Consider the following 21,598-nt stretch of genomic DNA (forward strand, 5'->3'; position numbering starts at 1 on the left):
AATGCTGCCCATCAGTGCCCATTAGTGCCTCCTTTCAGTGCCCATTAGTGCCCCCTTTCAGTGCCCATTAGTGCCTCCATTTCTCGATAGAACACTTGGTAGTTCTCTCACCCCTTTCCTCTCTCGTACGGGATGGGTGATCTGCTCCCCCCCCCACCATTCTCCTCCTGTGTGTGTACAGTGGGAAGCTAACACGCGCACACTTCCTGTGGTACACACACACAAGATGAGAGTGCTCAACGCCCATCAGTGCCACCTATTAGTGCCCCTTCAATGCAGTCTATCAGTGTTCAGTGCCGCATATCAGTGCTCATCATTGCAGCCTATCAGTGGCCATCAATGCTGCCCATCAGTGCTCAATGCCCATCAGTGCAGCATATCAGTGCCACCTATCAGTGCTCATCAATCCCACCAATCAGTGCCCATTAGTGTCTCCTATCAGTGCAGCCTATCAGTGCTCAATGCCGCCTATCAGTGCCCATCAGTGCAGCCTATGAGTGCTGCCCATCAGTGCAGCCTATGAGTGCCGCCTATCAGTGCTCAATCCCGCCAATCATTGCTCATCAATGCCACCAATCAGTGCTCAATGCCCATCAGTGCAGTCAATCGGTGCAGCATGTAGTGCCCATTAATGCTGCCTATCAATGCCCAATATGGCCTCCTATCAGTGCTCATTAATGCTGCCTAGTAGTGCCTCCTATCAGTGCTGCCCATCATTGCCCATTTGTGCCTCCTATCAGTGCCCATTAATGCTGTCCATCAGTGCTCATTAATGCTGCCCATCAGTGCCTCCTATCAGTGCCCATAAATGCTGCCTATTAGTGCCTCCTAGCAGTGCTCATTAGTGCTGCCCATCAATGCATCCTATCAGTGCCCATTAATGCTGTCCATCAGTGCTCATTAATGCTGCCCATCAGTGCCTCCTATCAGTGCCCATAAATGCTGCCTATTAGTGCCTCCTAGCAGTGCTCATTAGTGCTGCCCATCAATGCATCCTATCAGTGCCCATTAATGCTGTCCATCAGTGCCCATTAATGCTGCCCATCAGTGCCCATTAGTGCCTCCTATCAGTGCTCATTAATGCTGCCCATCAGTGCTCATTAGGGCCTCCTATCAGTGCCCATTAATGCTGCCCATTAATGCCTCCTATCAGTGCTCATTAATGCTGCCCATCAGTGCTCATTAGGGCCTCCTATCAGTGCTCATTAGGGCCTCCTATCAGTGCTCATTAGGGCCTCCTATCAGTGCTCATTAGGGCCTCCTATCAGTGCTCATTAGGGCCTCCTATCAGTGCTCATTAATGCTGCCCATCAGTGCTCATTAGGGCTTCATATCAGTGTCCATTAATGCTGCCCATCAGTGCCCATTAATTCTGCCCATCATTGCCCATTAATGCTGCCCATCAGTGCCCATTAGTGCCTTCATTTCTCGACAGAATACCTGGTAGTTCTCTCTCCCCTTTCCTCTCTCGTACGGAATGGGTGATCTGCTGCTTCCCACAACCCCCCCGCCATTCTCCTCCTGTGTGTGTACAGTGGGAAGTGTGATGCTAATGTGCTCACACTTCCTGTGGTACACACACAAGACGAGAGCAGCAGCGGTGTGGGGGGTGGGGGGAGAAGGAGCAGATCGGCTGTGTCAATTACAAATGCAGTGTTCTGACCCGAAGTTACACTTACAAATGCAGTGTTGCGACTTACTAACAACTTCGACTTACGAACAAACCTACAGTCCCTATTGTGTTCGTAATTCGGGAACTTCCTGTACAGCTTGTATAACAGTGTAAATTTGCCATCCCCTCAAAATAACTCAAACACACAGCCATTAATGTCTAAACCACTGACAACAAAAGTGAGTACCCCCATAAGTGAAAATTTCCAAATTGGGCCCAAAGTGTCATTATTTTGTTTGGCCACCATTATTTTCTAGTACTGCCTTAACCCTCTTGGATATGGACTCAACTTCTTTGGTTGACCATAGAGAGGTCTGTTCTGAGTGGAACCTGTCCTGTTAAACCTCTGTACGGTCTTGGCCACTGTTCTGCAGCTCAGTTTCAGGGTCTTGGCAATCTTCTTATAGCCTAGGCCAGTGATGGCGAACCTTGGCACCCCAGATGTTTTGGAACTACATTTCCCATGATGCTCATGCACTCTGCAGTGTAGTTGAGCATCATGGGAAATGTAGTTCCAAAACATCTGGGGTGCCAAGGTTCGCCATCACTGGCCTAGGCCATCTTTATGTAGTGCAACAATTCTTTTTTCAGATCCTCAGAGAGTTCTTTCCCATGAGGTGCCATGTTGAACTCAGGAACGTGCGGTGAGGTCAATGGCTGGTATGGGGACAAGTTGTTTTGGTGGGGACCCTAAAGCACCCTCTCCATGTTGAGGGCATGTGGCCTGGTACGGTTTAGGAAGGGGGGCACTCTCTTGTCTCCCCACTTTTCCTGCCTTGCGTGCTCGTATAAGGGTCTGGTATGGATCTTGGGGGGGGAGCCGCATGCCATTTTTTTAAAATTTGGCGCAGGGTTCCACTTAATATCCATACCAGACCCAAAAGGCCTGGTAATGGATCGGGGGGCAGGGGGGATTGGGACGGACTCATGACTTTTTTTTCAATGGTTTGTATGTATATTGCAAGGATCCGGCAATACATTACAGCCGTAAATTTTTTCTGCTCTCATTCATTTCACTATGTATGGCCACTATGTAAGCAGCCTTACATAGTGTGGGGCATGGACTTAGCCCCCTGAGCCATGATTGGTTAAAGGTACCCTGCCTTTGGCCAATCATGGCTCTCACAGCAGAGTGTGCTGTGATTGGCCAAACATGCAGGTCAGGTGCATGCTTTGGCCAATCAGCAGCCGTCAATGCACTGGGATCTCGCAGTGCATTGATGGTCTCACAGTGTTCCGTATCCATATCTGTGTATCTCGAAAGACTTTTTCATATGCTACTAACTAATATTTTAGATCTTGAATTCTAAATACATACAACAAAAGCAAAAAAAAACATATACCTATGCCAAATGATAGATTTTCTTAGTGCGGACTATGGAACAACATAATATATTCTGTCTGCGTTTCTGTTAATTCAATTATCAAGGTGACCTTGAAAGTTAAAAAGAGCATTTCAGGTTTTTTTGTGTTGCCTAATGTGTAATGCTTGGCAGCAAGATCACCTTGTTTATGGCAAGACTGAACAATACCAACTGGCTAATCATGCGATTTATTTACTGACAATTTGGAAAAGAGCAAAAAAGAAAAAAACGACTACACCCATGTTTTTTATCTACTGTGTAGCTCAGCCTTTCTCAAACTTTTTAGCATGGTGGAACCCTTGAAATAACGGTCTGGTCTCAGGGAACCCCTGTTAATAATTACTGTATCTACAACTGGCAATAAATTAGCATGATGGTCAATAGGAAGAATGCTCCTCAAATTCAAGGACAGTGGGAAAAATTCCTATTTACAGATACAGTAGATAAATAAAAAGATGATTGGTCGCAGTGCGTCCATTATGGGCCCTCGGCACCTCCCCCTCTGTCATGCCACCCCCCTCTGTGTAGTATGGATAGATTTATGCATAACATGAATCTATCTATTGCCACTGCCACCCCCTCTTAAGACGTCTGGCCCCTTTTGGGATTCCGGGTGCCTGAATTTTTGCGGCACTGGTGTTTTTTTTTTAAGCACCTGATTAGATCCATGGGCTCTAATAGGCTTCAAAAAAGATGAACTGCTGCCATCACCTGCTGCTCATCCCATAGCTCGCCCGACTGATCCCTCACCAAGATGAGGTAAGTGCCGGACAATCAGAGAGCGAGTGGCGGGGTACAGTGGCTGCATTTAACGGGCACAGTGGCGCCATTTGATTGGTTTTTTTAGTATTTTTCAGAATTTTGCACCTCCCAAAGACTTTGAGCCCCAGCCGCCACTGGGACTCAGGAAGAACTTATATGAGAGACAGAAATAGCTCCTTGCTCAAGAAAAGCCAAGTAACCTCTGAAGGAAGCCTAGTTGTGAAAGGCTGCTGTAGCTTGAGATTAACCTATTGCTGGCATTAATTTGCTTAAAGCGGAACTTCACCCAAAAGGTCTGCTTGTTTGCATCCACCCCACCCCCCTCCCTTCACTATCCACTGCCGCATTTATCTCTTTTTTGGGGGGAGGGGGGGTTCCAAGGTTCTGATAGGTACACGCTCCAACTTCTGGTCAGATCACTGCAGTAATCTGAGTGGACATTCAGCAGGCCTTCTGGGACACATCACAGGTCGCAAGGCTTCACTGCTAGTTTCCCTTACCTGCCAGCGTCTGGACCCAAAGCCGATTGAAGAATCGGCTTGGGTGAGGACCAGGGGCGTTGCTAGGTGGCAAACAGACCAGGGGCTTCAGCCCGAAGTCGAAGAACCGGGGGGGGGGGCTTTTATCGGTGAGATTGCCACCTTGCATGCGACAAGCATTGCTGACATTGAGGCCAGGTTCATACTGGTGCGGGGATCCGACTTAGATCCCCGCCAATACCAGGCACTGTGTTTGGTATGAATCATGAGGGGAAACTCCACGCCAAATCTTAAATAAAAAACCAGCATGGATTCCCCTCCAAGAGCATACCAGGCCCTTAGGTCTGGTATGAATTTTAAGGGGATCCCCCTATGCCGAAAAAACGGCGTGGGGGTCCCCCCAAAATCCATACCAGACCCTTATCCGAGCACGCAGCCTGGCCATCAGAAAAGGGGGTGGGAACGAGCGAGTGCCCCCCCCTCCTGAACCATACCAGGCTGCATGTCCTTAACATGGGGGGTGGGTGCTTGGGGGAAGGGGAGGTGCCCTGTGGCCCCCCCACACCAAAGCACCTTGTCTCCATGTTGATGAGGACAAGGGACCCTCCGTTGTTTGTCGGGGTCTGTGGGTGGGGGGGGCTTATCGGAATCCGGGAGCCCCCTTTAAAAAGGGGGTCCCCAGATCCCAGCCCTCCACCCTATGTGAATGAGTATGGGGTACATCGTACCCCTACCCATTCACCTGGGGGAAAAAAGTATAAAAAAAACACAGTAGACAGGTTTTTAAAGTAATTTATTAGGCAGCTCTGGGGCTCTCTTCTGACTTCGGGGGTCTCTCCCGACTCCTCCGCTCTCTCCGGCCTCTTCTCCCGGTCTCTGGTTCTTCTCCCGGGCTCCTCCACTATCTTCTGCTCTTTTGCTAGCATTGGCCCAGTCTTTTCCGTCTTCTTCTTCAATGTTGACACAACGCTCTCTCCCATTGTAATGCCGTGTGCGAGGTGCGCAATGACTTATATAGGCAGGGCCGGACTGGGAATAAAATCCAGCCCTGGAAAAAATTTCATACCAGCCCCACAGCATTATTATACCAGCGCAACAGTAGCATAACGTCATTATTTTCTTGTTCATGAAAAGGAAAACCATGCATTTTAAAGCACATTTGAAGAGTGTATTATATATAGATAAGACAGATATGAAATCACTTAGGGATATAAGCAAATTCCAGTTAAAAGTGGTCAATCATCAAGGGGGACCCAAGGAACTCAGAACGTGGGGGGGGTCCACCTTCTGCAGAAAGAATACACTAAGGTAAGGGGATCCCGGCCCTCCACCCTATGTGGGGGGTGGGTCACTGATATAAGGGGGAAACCCTTTATATCAGTGCCATTATCGTATTCACTCCCCCCTTACATCAGTGACCCCCCTTCAGACTGGCCTGGTGGTGCCGTCACTGACGACCTCTCAGGTGCACTGTGCAGGGCTCAGTCAGTCGGCTCCAGCTTGGTTGGCTCTGGTTTTATCCTATAGTCTCCTCTTCACAGTCCACACAAGTCTGACTTCTCCCAAGACCCCCACCCTGACTCCTCTTTGGACTCCCTCAGAGACTGCAGACATGATACAGGAGATGGTCAGAGACTGCAGACATAATACCGGAGATGGTCAGAGACTGCAGACATGATACAAGAGCTCAATGCAGCCTCACCAGTGCCCATCAAATGCAGCCTCACTGTGCCCATCAAATGCAGTCTCACTGTGCCCATGAATGCAGCCTCACTGTACCCACAATTGCAGCCTCACTGTGCCCACCATTGCTGCCATGCCCAATGGTGGCGAACGGTTCTCACTGTGACATGCCATCACCGAAAGTACAGGGCTGCGCGCACACGATCACACACACATGCCCTGTTTAAATGGACGGACGTCATATGACGCCTGCCCAGAACAAGAGCCGTGTCGCCTGGCCGTCATTTGACGGCTGGCGGCTGTAAGCAGTTAAAAACCATCTATAAACAAAATGCGACTAAACATTAGTTACCACATTTACAAACTATTACAGGCATTTGGCTTTTCAAATGCCTCTAAACATCCGTCCTCCGCATTTTTTTTGCTTTCCAAAAAATGCTTCTAACCTCAAATGCCTGGAAACGACTATAAACCACTGATCGTACATGTGCTGATAAGACGTCCGTTTACCAGCAGCAGTGCACATGAGGTCTAACAGAAAACATATAATATATTGCAAATATAGCAGTGTGGCTTAATTGGTGGCAAGCATTTTTTTATTTCTTTGAAAAATAAATCTCAGTATTACCTTTTATGATTTTTCTCTGTGTAAAAAAAGTAAAAGTGCATAGGTCAGAAAGGTGCTGCACCTTTAACTTGTTATCAGTACATATGAACTTATGGTGGTTAAGAGAACAATGATAACTGAAGTGACAAAGGTGAATACAGAAGGAAAGAGAAGTTCTCCCGTCATCGCTTTGGATGAGCCACCTCAATTAACATGGAGAAATCAGCTACGGAGCCGGTGTTTGTTCTCGGGTACGTTAATCTTTTTTTGTGCGTCACGGCTAGAATATAGCGTTTGAAATAACAACCGCTTTATAACAGACATTTTATTTTTTCAAGCCACATGTGATTGTTACAAAGTACGGTATTTTAGATATAACACATTCACTGAGGGAAATTTATCAAAACTGGAGCACACAGTATCTGGAACAGCTGTGCATGGCAACCAATCGATTTCTATCTCTCATTTTTAAAGCTTAACTGAACAAGCTGAAGATAGAAGCTGATTTGTTGCGTAACTAGTCCTGATTCTGTCTGCTGCAGTTTTGATACATTCCCCACATTGTTGTATGTAAAGGAATTCTGGCTATAAATCCTTATGGGAGACAAAGCTTACAATTTAGATTTATAACCTGGGTTTGATTTCAGGCACTGCAGATAGGTGGTATTTGATCAGTAAGATTAAAGTAACACAGTAGTGAAAGAGTACAAGCGATAAAGTATAACAACATATAAAAGTCTTTGGAAAACAAGTACATTGTAACTCTATACTTCTTTTGCCATTTTATTTTTTTACTATTTGTGATTTGCCTATTTGGTGAGGGGATATCTCCACTGATCTCCACTGAGCAGACGGGTGGCAGGTCCGAGTCCACAACCTGCTCTTCTCTATGGGGCATTCGGATGGAAATGGGCTGCCTGTCCATTTCCATTTGACTGTAATCCAATCTGATCTGCCGGACGGATGGCAAACGTATCCCCATCTGTATTTTTTTTAGCGGACATGATCGGATTGGGCGCTGCTTGGTTCGCCGACATCTGCCGCTGCATAAAGATCAATGGGTGATCTGATCGGGTCTGCCTAAAAAACGGACAGGTGGACCTGATCAGCCCACTGGCGTGAACGGGGCCTAACTGAACTGCCTCTGCAGGTCCTTTATAATAATGACAGTGTACATCCAGCCAGGAAGAGAAATCATCTACTCTAGTCAATGTCAGGTCTTCACCTATGATATCATGTGAAACCTATTTAAACTGCTTTATTGTTCAGCTTTCACTACATCTTAAAGCCAGTATCTTATTGTCATTTGTTTCTTTCCTTGCTGAGTAAACCGTGCACTTTGAATGGCTGTAAAGCAGAGAAAGCTGCAGGTAAACATGTACAACTTAGGTATGCATCTGTATCACCTGATGTTAGTCACTTCAGTGGGTATATGTAAGGTTTTACAACCACTTTAACCTGCTTTAGGTTAGGGTAGGCCATTACCGTGGAATGAGCAGAATACCGCCATCCATTAAAAAACACAACGGCACAATTTTTTCCAGTCCACCACAATGCACATGTTTATATTTTATGTTTTTACTTAATGTATATGTGCATTGTGGTGCCACTCAAAATGAATGCACAGGATGCACATATGTATGTCCTCAACAGCTAGAGTTGAATCCACTTGGTTGAGTGCTGGTTTAGCTACCATAGAATAGGCTCACTTCGCAATGCTTTTCACAAGCTTTCAGACAGGCAGCAAGCTGACCGCTCTCTGAAAAGTGATCTGCGGTGGATCAATTTTCAGAGATTAAATGTACCAGTGACTGGAAGGCATTCGGATGATGCTCCTGACACACACACACACATATATATATATTATAAATAAATAAAATGGGCAAGTATGACTGGCAATGCTTGGATTATATTTTGGAGCACTGGATAATATATTATATTTACATGGACTATTCAAATTTTAATATCAGCACTAGTTCTATTTAATCATTAATTTATGGTTTATATACCACTATATAGGTATCTTTAATCAGCACTTATATTGTATTGCGTTTAAGTGCACAGAACAATGTATCTGATCGTTTGATGTGTACCAATATTTGTAATATTTACACTATATTCAATTGTTTACCGTATATATGGGTGCGTAGGTACCTGTTCAGTTTAGCATTTGCACTTTTGATAACATATTGGTTTTTATAGAGAGAGGTGTATATAGTGACAACATAGATAGTACACTAAGGCCGCGTACACACGGGCGGACTGTTGGCTCAACTTTGTCCGCTGAACAGTGTTTCAGCGGACAGTCCGCTCGTGTGTGGGGCTTCAGCGGACAGTTTGACGAACAAAGTTTTTCGGAAATTCCGAAAAACTGTCCGCTGAAACTTGGTTTGAGCGAACAGTCCGCCCGTGTGTAGGCTACTTTCGAAATGAGCAAACTGTTCCCGCTCGGAGGGAAGTCTGCTCATTTCGAGCGCGTGTGCAGGTAGGCGGGGCCCGCGACGGAGACATCGCGGGCTCCGCCGCCTGGAATGGACTTAAATGGGAACCCCAACGCCGAAAAAAATCGGCGTGGGGGTCCCCCCAAAGTCCACAACAGACCCTTGTCCGAGCACGCTACCCGGCCGGCCAGGAAAGGGGGGCGAGCGAGCGAGCGCGCCCCCCCTCCTGAGCCGTACCAGGCCGCGTGCCCTCAACATGGGGGGTGCCTTGGGGAAGGGGGGGCCGCGCGGCCCCCCCACCCCAAAGCACCTTGTCCCCATGTTGATGAGGACAAGGGCCTCTTCCCGACAACCCTGGCCGTTGGTTGTCGGGGTCTGCGGGCGGGGGGCTTATCGGAATCCGGGAGCCCCCTTTAATAAGGGGGCCCCCGGATACCGGCCCCCCACCCTATGTGAATGAGTATGGGGTACAATGTACCCCTACCCATTCACCTGTAAAATAAAAGTACCCAAAAAAAAACACAACACACGAGATAAAATATTTTATTGCACAGCTCCGGGGGTCTTCCGTCTTCGGGGGTCTTCTCGCCGGACTCCTCCGCTATCTTCTTGTAGCTCTTTTGCTAGCGGAGGAGTCCGGCTTTCTTCCTCCCCACCGCCGGCCTCTTCTCCCGACTTCGGGGGTCTTGTCCCCCTCTTTTCGGTTCTTCTGCCGGGCCACCGCGCCTTCTTATAGCTCTTTTGCAGGCGGTGGCCCGGTCTTCTGTCGCCGCTGTCGCCGCCGCCTTCCGTTCTTGTTCTTCTTCTTGTTCTTCTCCAGGAGATGTTGACACGTCGCTCTCTCCGGCCGGAATGCCAGAGCCGCGCTGTGCGGCCACTTATATAGTGACAATGGGGCGGTGTCACATGGTATATGTCACATGGGTTGGTCACATGGGTTGATGTCACATGGGGACTATGACATCGTAAGGGGGCGGGGTCACCATGTTTCCTGGCCGGCCGGGTAGCGTGCTCGGACAAGGGTCTGTTGTGGACTTTGGGGGGACCCCCACGCTGATTTTTTTCGGCGTTGGGGTTCCCCTTTAAGTCTATTCCAGGCGGCGGAGCCCGCGACGTCTCCGTCGCGGGCCCCGCCTACCTTGACACGCGCTCGAAATGAGCGGACTGTTGCCTCGTGTGTGGGCGAGTCCGCTCATTTCAAAAGTTGCGCGGACTTAGTACGACGAACAAAGTTTGCCGTATTTGTCCGCTCAAAAAGTGCCGTGTGTGGGCGTGTTCGTTCATTCAAAAGTTTGAGCGGACTGTTTGACGAACTTAGTTTCGGCAGACAGTCCCCGCGTGTGTACGCCGCCTTACAGTCACTTTATTTAGATTTATTATTATTGGCACTTGCACTTTATTGCACATTGGATAAAAGTACTTATACAGAGGTAAACACAGCGCGGTACAAGTTTATTTCATTAATGCAATATAATAAATGTTTGATACTGATAGCGGTGGGAGCCATAAGCTGGTTCTGCTTTCATTCAGTTTCTCTGAGGAGGAAGTAGTGGACGTGGCAAAGCCTCGCTGTGTCTCTCTGTAGATACACACAACCCAGCTTGGTAGTGCCCCCTCAACACACAGCTTGCTGAGGGGGCAACCGCAGCAAAGAGGAGCAGACAGTACCCACGGGGGAATAAAAAAAAGGAGATAAGGCACCGCTGTGTGAAATGACCTTGCACAGAGCAGCCAAGTAGAACATCCTTTTTATTTTATTAATTGGTATCACTTTAAAGCAGAAGTAAAAAGTAGACTTTTTTTTTTTTTTTTTTTTTTTTTTTTTTACACCTGTAAGGGAAAAGGCATAATAAGCTAGTATGCACCGCATACTAGCTCATTATGAAATACTTACCTTAGAACGAGGCGCCGGCATCTCACTCAGTCCACGCTGAGGGAGCTGACGTGTTCCCTCAGCGTGTCTTCCAGGTATTGCGGCTCTGGCACTGTGAGTGGCCGGAGCCACGATGAGCTTTCTTCCTGGCAGGGTCTGGTGTCTGCCGGACTTTCAGCCAAGAATTCCCAGTGCGCATGTGCCGCTGTAACTTGTATCAAGAGTATACACTATATTACCAAACGTATTGGAACGCCTGCCTTTACACACACACAAACTGTAATGGCATCCCAGTCGTAGACCCCATACACACTATTCGCTTTTCTGCAGATTTTTGTCTTCCCGATTTACCAAAACTAACTAATATCAGGTCAAACCTTAAGAGATTCAATTTGTATGCAATCAGGCAGGCCCTTGCACTACATGGCTTTGGTAAATCGGAAGACAAAAATATGCAGAAAATGTAATAGTGTGTATGGGGCCTTAATCCGTAGGATTCAATATTGAGTTGGCTCACTCTTTGTAGCTATAACAGCTTCAACTCTTCTGGGAAGGCTGTCCACAAGGGTTAGGAGTGTCTATGGGAATGTTTGACCATTCTTCCAGAAAGCACATTTGTGAGGTCAGGCACTGATGTTGGATAAGAAGGCCTGGCTCGGAGTCTCTGCTCTAAATCATCCCAAAGGTGTTCTGTCATGTTGAGATCAGGACTCTGTGCAGGCCAGTCAAGTTCCTCCACCCCAAAGTCGCTCCAGTTTTTTTCATTCAACTGATTGGAAAAAAAAGGGAGGACTTGATTCCCCCATCTGCACACACAGCACACACACAGCTATTGTATTCTGATGGTGGGGAGACCTCCTTGTCTTCTGCGTGAATAAGGATGAGCTCCGGCATGTTTGCATTCTCCACGTGCAGAGCCCACCAGGATGTCGGTGCAGCGCTGCGCTAATCACAGGCAGTGAGACATTGCCCCGATGCGCGGGTGCAGAGATCGGGCAATGTCTCACTGTCTGTGATTAGCACAGCGCCGACTTCCTGGCAGGCTCTGCACTTGGAGCATGCGAACACGCCGGAGCTCATCCCTACTTCTGAATACACTGATCAGCATTGAAGTCGGTAAATTGAATTCTGTACAACCGCCCTGCTTATTGCCACTTATGTGGCAAACAACCACCACCACCACCCCCCCAAATCGGTCGGTCCAGCACTTACCCCAACTAGGCAGGCAGCGGCTCTGTGTCCTTGCCTCCATCGGTGGCTTCCAGTGTGCGGCTCCCCCCTCCTAGGCTTCCAATAGGATCACCTGTCCTTTCAGCTAATCGGGAGACAGGGTTCAAAACCCGCTTTCTGATTGGCCAGGAGAAGGATCAGGTGTTACTATAGCAAATATTCATTTGCTGTTGTACAAGACCTGGGTGAGCTGTGAGTGCATTCTCTGCGCCCCAGAGCCCACCCTATTTTGAAGCCTATTAGAGCCTCTTCAAAAAACACCCACCCGCATTGGAATTCATGTATCCGACGCCCTGAAAGGGGCCAGACGCATGGATAGGGGGAGGCGGCACATGCCCTTGTGCCCTTAATTGACGGGCTGCCCCTGCATGGGGTTAAACAACACATTTAATATAGTTATAGTTTAGATAACATCTAAAACCTGACTTTTCTGTTCAGACTACAAAAGGCAGGAAAAAAAAACATTCAGCAGAGTAATCTGCTTCAATTTACAGAGAAGTCTATAATTTGAATGTAATACAAACCAAATGACTCCTTTGTTTCCTTTCCTCCATACAAAAGAACATGGAAAGAGGAAATGTGCGGAATGTAATCTGCAGGGACAAATACGAATGCCATAGATGTGAGCCAGCCCATGTTTTGCTTTACATTTTGAAGGAGAATTCAATGTGACATTAAGCTGCCTTCCATGCAGTTTATTGATTACAATAGCTGCAGTAAGGTGAACCAAAGACTCAGCAGCATTTCTGCTTACTACCAGGTAATTCTTCTCTAATATAAACAGCTCATTGCAGTGTGATTTATAAAAGAGATTTGTGGATAAGAAGCAGATATAGAGCCCCAAAACACCTGAGAGTTCTGCAAAAAAAACTGCTTTCCCCTGACCATGCAGATCAGAGACTCCATTCACATTGGAGGCGTTTTTCATGCACTTTAGCGCTAAAAATATCGCCTGAAAAAAGCCTCAGCTCCAATCCCAGTGTGAGAGCAGATTGCTTTCACACTAGGGCACTGCGCTGGCAGGGGGTCACAAAAAGTCCTGCAAGCAGCTTCTTTGCAGTGCTGTAGGAGCGGTGAATACACCGCTCTTACAGCGCCCCTGCCCATTGAAATCAATGGGCTGCAGCGGCGCTTTGCCGGTGATTTTAACCCTTTTTCATCCACTAGCAGGGGTTAAAAGCACCCCACTAGCAGCCAAAAAGCACTGAAAAACGTTGGTAAAGCATTGCTAAAAATAGCGGCGATTTTCCGCAGACGGCCGGGCACTGACAGTCTAAAGGGGCCCTAATAGAATCTATCTTCAGTATGCTCTGTTCCTGGTGGCAGGTATTATTGTAGGGATACAGAAGCAAGAGGATGTGTTCAGTGTTTTCCTTGGACCACACACAGGTCAGGTTTTCCACATTTGCTTGATGGCTGCAAATCTGCATTGATAGAGAAGCCACACTATACACCTGTAATTGCGATTACTTTTGCATGTATAGCATTAGTAAGACAAAATTGTCATATTTTAGTCATGTCTTCTGTCATTGGAAAATGGTTATGTAGGCATGGTGTATGTAGGGTTGCCACCTCATCCCTTTAAACCTGAACACATATTAATTACACAAGTTCTTTAAATCACCCTCAGAACCTGTGTAATTAATTAATGTGTTCAGGTTTAAAGGCATGAGGTGGCCACCCTAGATGTATGGTTGCTTGGAATTGGATAATATGTGCATTGGTCACTTACCTTCAAAGCAGAACTTAACTCTCTCCTTCATCGACATGAACTATTTTTAATCTTTATGCTGCTAGCATTAGTAAATAGATCGGAAAATATATCATATTTGTTTTACATTTTTTCAGTTGCTTCCTCGTTTCTGGCCTAGGCTAAAATATCATACATCGCAGGAAACTTCATGGGCATTTTTATTTTCTTCATTCATCTGTAGGAAGGGAGAAACAGTGGTAGAACTACCAGGGGTGCAAAGAATGCCCTTGTGACCAGGCCCTGGCATTCTGCCACTGTGGGAGGGCCCCAAGACAGCAGGAAGGGGTCCACTGCATTACATATAAAAGGGTTCTGCTGGGGGACTGTACGCCTCAGTATGTGACCCCAAAGCCATGTGGCTTGCTTGCGTTTTCCTTGTGACTTTTGTGATTTAACATTGCAGTCTTTGGTACTCAAATCGCACCAAAGTCGCAGAAAAGTAGTAGATGGCACCCATTGAAATGAATGTGTTTTGACTTCTGTGATTATAAGTCGCAGCAGTGTGAACTATGGCTTGTAAAGGGCCCCCCGGGATCGGAGGGAAGGGCCAGAGGAAATGGCCCCAGGACCAATGGAAAGGGCTTTGGTGGTCTGCGTGGCCCTGAATGGTTTCTTGCCCTGGGACCAGAGGAAAGGACCCCAGCAATCTGGGGGACCCTTCATGGTTTCTTGCATTGGGGGCCCTAAAGGTTCTAGTTACACCTCAGGGGAGAAAGGACTTTCTCAGCTAAGCTCACCCTTCTGTCTGCATGCCTGACCTAAGGGCAAATGGTATCCAGGAAGTAAATGATACATGAATCATCTGCCCTTACTCAAGATGGCTGCAGCTAGACATGCTAGGGGGGGTGTTTTTCAACGTGATTTCTTAAAACATAAAGCTTGGAGGGGTGAGTTTGCACTGAATGTTAAAAATGAATGAGTTAGTGATTTTAGTTTGTGGTTCTCAGATACAATTACGTTCAGCTTTAAGAACAGCGCAGAAAATAAAGCTCAATGATGATCAGCTGTCCCTTATTTTCGGGGACACTTTCTGGCATGTCAAGACTTTAATTCCCTGGAAATGTTTTGGGGTTTGGAAGCTGACCAATTGTACCATATTCTACGTCTAAGGGCTAAAAGCAGGTGATTAAAAAAAATAAAATAAAATTTATATCTTATTTGTTAGCAATCATCTCATTTTCAGCTCACTGATTGGTGCTGTTTCTGACTAGAGTTGCCACCTCATCCCTTTAAACCCGAACACCTTTGAATTATACAGGTTCTGAGGCTAATTAAATGCAGATAAGGCACCAAGTGAGTTTAATTACCACCTTAATCAGCCACAGAACCTGTGTAATTAATATGTGTTTGGGTTTAAAGGGATGAGGTGGCAACCATATTTCTGACAGGTACAGGAATCTGGTGAAAGCAGCATCAATTTAAATATGGAGGCCTGATGGAAAATTAAAGTGTGTCTATGACACTCCTTATGAATTCCCCTTCCTTGTTCAGTGTTCTTGAGGACCCACTTAAGACCCATTCACACAGGCGCTTAGCCACGTTGCAAATCCAAGCGGCAAGAATCTACTGATTCCTGCACCTTAGATTGACAGTAAGGATGAGCTCAGGCGTGTTCGCAAACAGCACGTGCAGAGCCCGCCAGCAAGTCGGTACTGCAGAGTGCTAATCACAAGCAGTGAGACATTGTCCTGATGCGCGGCTGCAGAGATCAGGAAATGTCTCACTGCCTGTGATTAGCGATGTGCAGTGCCGACTTCCTGGCGAGCTCTGCAGGTGCTGTTTGCGAACACGCTTGAGCTCATGCTTAATTGACAGCTGTGTGCGGACAGCACACTTTGTGCGCATCCATTTGCAATCACAGCAGGTAATTGCTGGCTGTGCAAAAAATCACTAAGACCCCTTTCACACAGGGGTGGGGGTGTGTTAGCGGTGAAGTGCCAGTAGTTTTAACGGCTCTTTTCAGCCGCTAGCAGGGTGCTTTTAACCTCCGCTAGCGCTCGAAGACAGGGTTAAAAGCACTCGCTTTGGGGAGCTGCCGAAACGCTTTGCAGGTGCTTCAGCGGTGCTTCCCATTCATTTCATTGTAAACACCGCTCCAAAGATGCTGCTTGCAGGACTTTTTTTTCCCTGTCCTGCAAGCACACCGCCCTAGTGTGAAAGCACTCGGGCTTTCTCACTGGGGTGACTTGAAAGGCACTATTTTTAGTGCTAAAATGCCTGAAAAGCACCCCAGTGTAAAAGGGTTCTTATAGCTACAGCCACTAATATCCTGCCATTGCTGTGTATGGGCCTGGTGCCCACTGCTATCAATCCCAGCCATGGGAATCAGATATATACTGTTGGCATTTGCAGGGGGGCTAAACAAGGTGCCTTAAACATTACTTTGTTCAAAGTTGAAATCCATGTGGATAGATTTGTTGATTTAGCCTCCATCATTTTTTTATCACCATCTGTGGATGAAATTGGGAGATTGCATTCCACTACCTACTGTAAGGCTGATGTCAGACGAACTGTGCCCCTAGCAACCAGAGGCAGGTTCGTTCGGACAGGAAGTGAAATGTTCCTGAATCAGCATACGGATGAAAAAACAGGGGTTGCCACCTCATCCTGTTAAACCCAAACACATATTAATTAGGTTCTGTGGGTGATTAAGGTGGTAATTAAACTCACTTGGTGCCGTACCTGCATGAAATTTGCCTCAGAACCTGTGTAATTCATATGGGTTCGGGTTTAGGCTGGGTTCACATTGGTACGACATGACAGTCGTACCATTTTTGATCCGACTTTGCCATGCGACTTGAAGTCCGACTTCAATGAACAGGGATCCAAATTTGATCCCCAACAATACCAGGCACTGTGTCTGGTATGAATCTTTAGGGGAAACTCCATGCCAAATTTAGAAAAAAATGCATTCCCCCTCCAAGAGCATCCCAGTGCAGTTTTCCCCCCAAAATCCATACCGGACCCTTATCTGAACACATAGCCCGGAAGGTCAGGAAAGGGGGTGGGGACGAGCAAGCACTACCCCCCTCCTGAACCGTATCAGGCCGCATGTCCTCAACATGGGGGGGTGGGTGCTTTGGGGTGGGGAACCCCTGCCCCCACCCCAAAGCACCTTGCGCGCATGTTCCTGAGGACAAGGGCCTCTTCCCGACAACCCTGGCCATTGGTTGTCGAGGTCTGTGGGCGGGGGGCTTATCAGAATCTGGACACCCCCTTTAACAAGGGGACCCCCAGATCCTGGCCCCCATCCTATGTGAATGAGTATGGGGTACATACCCCTACCCATTCACCTAAAAAAATAAAAAAAATAAATAAAAAAGAAATTTGTCAAAATGTGATGTCATAAGGGGAGGGCCTCAGGTGACCCAGCCTCATGCCAATATAAGTAGGGGCACACCGCGCACCCAGCATTAGAGCAGGAGAGAGCTTTGAGTCAACACCGGGAGAAGACCCAGCAAAAGAGCAAGAAGATAGCGGAGAAGACCCAGCAGAGTCAGAAGACAGAGGACAGAGGGAGAAAAACCAGAGAGGGCTAGAAGACATCAATGGAGAGCGGAGAGGGGAAAAAACTTCAGCGGAAGAGGCAGAAGAGCTGGAGAGGGGAGAAGAGATCGGAAGAGATGCCAGAGCTGCTTAATAAATTAAAAACCTTTGTACTGTTTTATTTTTAACACTTTTTTTAGGTGAATGGGTAGGGGTACAATGTGGCGCTCCCTTTTTAAAGTGGGCTTCCAGATTCTGATAAGCCCCTCACCCGCAGACCTGGACAACCAACTGACAAGGTTGTCGGGAAGAGGCCCTTGTCCTCCTCAACATGGGGACAATGTGCTTTGGGGTGATGTGGGGGGCCGCACTCACCCCCCCACGTTAAGAGCATGTGGCCGATTACAGTTCGGGGGTGGGTGCTCGCTCGTCCCCACCCCCTTTCCTGACTGGTCAGGCTGTGTGCTTGGATAAGGGTCTGTTGTGGATTTGGGGGGGTTCCCCACGTTTTTTTTTTGGCGTGGGGTTCCCCTTAAAATCCATACCAGACCAAAAGGACCTGGTATGCTCTTTTTTATTTGGTGTGGAGTTCCCCTTCAAGATCATCAGAGCACAAGTCGCATGCCAAAGTCGGATCAGTCAAGACAGCAATCCAACTTCAATGATATTCAATGGGCTGAAGTAAGATCAAAGTCGGACCAAAGTAGTGCAGGAAGCATTTTTAAAGTCAGACCGACTTGTGCCGGACCAGTTAAGATGGTTCCCATAGGGAAACACTGATTTTCACACGTCCTGTGACGTGAGCTGGTACATGTGTCGTACCAGTGTGAACGCGGCCTCAAAGGGATAATGTGGCAACCCTAATTATAACCCTCCCTTAATCTATCCAAAATGAAAGCACAGCTTTGACTTTAGGTCTGGTTTTACCATGTATGACTTACCATAATGTTTTTTTACTTTTGTATGATGTGTGGGAATGGTAGAACCTCTGTCAGGTTTTTACTGCTATTAGATTTATTCTCACTTCCTGTCTGGCTGACAACATTTTACTGAACAGGAAGTGAGGGGAACTCTTTAACAGCAACCCATACGCAACGAAAACAATTTCTCTTTGGTAGATTAGGAGATTGCTAGAACCTCTGTCAGATTTTTATTATTGCCTGTGTTCTTTTTGCATGTTTTTATCTTACTTAATGTCTGGTAAAACTGTTGTTGAAAGGAAGTGATGATAAATCAATTTAACATAGCCGTGGACAGCTTACCAGCTTTTCCCACTCTATCTAAAATGAGAAAAAAAGTTTTTGGCTTGACACACGGGCGCCTCTGTGAAGCAGGATCCTCTTGCTCAGTGGGGGATCTCTCCGGTGATCCCCGCTCAGCAGGTAAATGACAGGGCTGTGGCCACTCCGCTATGCAGAGCGGACACTGACATAGCCCACTCGTCTATGGGGCAACGGGATGGAAACGGACCGCCTGTCTGTTTTTCATTCGATCCGCCAGACGGATGGAGAATTGGACCACTATCCGTCTGTTTTTGGCAGCGGACATGTTCCCGCTCCATAGAAGAAACTGGAGGGTCCGATCAGGTTCGCCTGAACAACTGACAGGCAGACCTGATCGGTTCGCCCATGTGAAAGGGGCCCAAGTGCCCGTTCACACTACCGCGACTTGTCAGATGACTTAGCCGCCTGACAAGTCGCGCTCCGTTCTGTACTATGGAACCGTTCTAATAGGAGCGACTCAAGTCGCTCCGACTTAGAAAAAGGTTCCTGTACTATTTTTGGGGCGACTTCAGGCGACTTGCATTGACTTCTATACAGAAGTCATTTTGCAAGTCGCCGCTGAAGTCGTGTGCAGGTCGCGTCTGTGAATCGCACTGCAAGTCGCGTGGCCCCTGTGTGAACGGGCACTAAGAGCTCGTTCGCACACACATTGCTCTCTGAAGGGTGATCTGCGGTAGATGCACTGTATCACTCTCTGGCTGTTTTAACCCCTAAAAGCCTGCCGCAAGTCAACAAACTAACATATATTGCAGGCGGTTGTGATGCAGCCCCATTCAGTCAAATACGTCACGTTCAGTCGGTGTACTACCGGCCGAGTGCCACGTTCGTTGGGGGTGGTATAATGTTTTTGCTGAGTCAAGAAGCAATGCGTTTTAGCTGTAGCAAGTATTCCCTGCCCAGCCGCCTGTGCAGCATAAGGGGAAGTAGTTGGGAAGTTGTAGGTTGTGTTAGATGTGATATATGTAGAGAGACAGCACAAGCTATAGTTGTACACATTGCTTGAGGGGTGGGTGGAAGGCTTTAATTGACATAGTTATATGTTTAATGTTACCGTATGTAAATAAATTAGAGTCCCAGTTTAACATCCTGTGCATACCCCTCATTTTGCTTTGGACAAAGGAAAAACCTGTCTTTTCAGGAAGTAATTACCCTCTCTTTAGTAAATGAATGTTCCTGGCAGGCAGGCTCAGGTTTAGGTTTACCATGTTTTATTTACAAACTTGTTTTCAGCAGAGCCCATGAACGTCTCATGATGACACGTCATTTTTTCCTGAGCATTGTTGCTTATCACATATGTAAGTGAAGTTTTCACATTGCTCCACATGAGGCTGCTAGAGGCTATGTGCCAGGTCTTGGAGAGGAAACATTAGGTGGGGGTGGGGGAAGTGAGGAGACTTTGACAGGCTGTCTGTGAAGTTTTTCGAGGGAGGAGGAGAAGACGGGGGCAGGGTTTAGGAAAAAAAGCCATGTTGCAGAATGGAGGGACGGGAGAACAACCACTGGCTTCCCTTTATAAAGAGGTCAGTAGTGATGCCTTTTTACGCTAACATCCCTTATCTTCCAGAAGTGAAGTGGTCACCTTTGTGTGCACTGTGGTGTGGTGGCCCCTTAGCCACAGGGTTACTTCACAGTTACTTCTTCCAGGTCAACTGAAGAACAGGAGATGCACACTTTTCATCTAACAGCCTCTGGGATTCTGGTGACCACGAGCTGCAATCCTTCAGTAAAAACAATTGTCTAGTTCACTGCAATCCGTCAGTAAAAACAATTCAGTCTAGTTCACCGTCATGTCCTGCTTGCTGACATTGTTTACAGTTAGACTGCATGGTCTCCTTCGAAGAAGAAAGGTCATTTTAAAAACTATTACACATTTCCTTCTGCCAATATCCAGAATTGCAATTTAAAATTGCAATTTATTTTGTTTGCGATAACGCATCCATGTGCTTTACAGTGCATTTTGACTTGTGTGTTTTATGCACGCCCATTGGCATACCTCCCAAACTTTTTGAGATGGGAACGAGGGACACCTATTAGCAAAAGTATGTAGGCATAGGACGCAGGAAAATTCTTCAAAAAAATAATTACTTAAAGGATAAGTTCACCTTTCATAACATGTTACACCCATATTCATATTGTAACATGTTATGAATGCACACCCCCCCCCCCCCCCCCATCCATGCTGTGAAAGCAGACCTGGGATCTTCTCCCCATATCTCCTGCCAGAATTCTAAATAAAAAGAGGCCATGCGGGGCTGCGCTCACCCCGCCTCGTCACTGGATCACAGTCCTCTCTGAATGGAAAACTATAAGGTCCAGAGGTCGGCACAGTGGTGTAGTGGGTAGCACTCTCACCTAGCAGTAAAATGGGTCTCTGATTCGAATCCCAACCATGACACTACCTGCCTGGAGTTTGCATGTCCTCCCTGTGCCTGCGTGGGTTTCCTCCGGGTACTCCGGTTTCCTCCCACACTCAAAAGACATGCAGGTAGGTTAATTGGCTTCTGTCTAAATTGGCCCTACTATATGAATGTGAGTTGGGGACATTAGATTGTAAGCTCCTTGACAGTGTATATGTAAAACAGCTGTGTAAATTTACAGGGCTATATAAGTACCTTAAATAGTAATAATAAGGTCCAGCAGCCTGCTGTTGGCTTGTAGTTTTCAATGAATTAATACGGCTCTGTGAGCTCCGTGCCTATGGAGCTGTGAGCTCCGTCTAAAGCCTTATACACACGATCGAATTTTCCAACAGGAAATGTGTGATGACAGGCTGTTGGCAGAAAATCCGACCGTGTATATGCTCCATCGGACAATTGTTGTCGGATTCTCCACGGACAAATGTTGGATAGCAGGTTTTACAATTTTCCACGGACAAACGTCTGTTATTGGATTTTCCGAGTGCGTGTACACAAGTCTGTCGGACAAAAATCCAAAGTACAAACACACATGCTCGGAAGCGGTCAGT

At 47.0% G+C, this 21,598-nt stretch overlaps 1 protein-coding gene across 5 annotated transcripts in view; it reads left to right on the forward strand.

Annotated features, from left to right (window-relative positions):
- Positions 1-21,598, forward strand: part of ACACB (acetyl-CoA carboxylase beta) — a 165,551-nt gene that overhangs the window by 23,255 nt on the left and 120,698 nt on the right. Inside the window, exon 1 of one of the 5 annotated variants that reach the window (XM_077461314.1) lies at positions 6,714-6,818. The exons of 3 other annotated variants lie outside the window; for them this stretch is intronic. In XM_077461314.1, the coding sequence (XP_077317440.1) occupies positions 6,781-6,818 (38 nt within the window). In that variant the 5' untranslated portion in view covers positions 6,714-6,780. Of the gene's footprint in view, positions 1-6,713; positions 6,819-20,022; positions 20,154-21,598 lie in introns of those variants that run through there. One more of the 5 variants, XM_077461313.1, reaches the window with a different exon arrangement.

This window comes from Lithobates pipiens, unplaced genomic scaffold, assembly GCF_037356315.1.
Source record: "Lithobates pipiens isolate NorthernLeopardFrog02 unplaced genomic scaffold, aLitPip1_a1.2 Scaffold_3, whole genome shotgun sequence".
NCBI classification, from domain to species: Eukaryota; Metazoa; Chordata; class Amphibia; order Anura; family Ranidae; genus Lithobates; species Lithobates pipiens.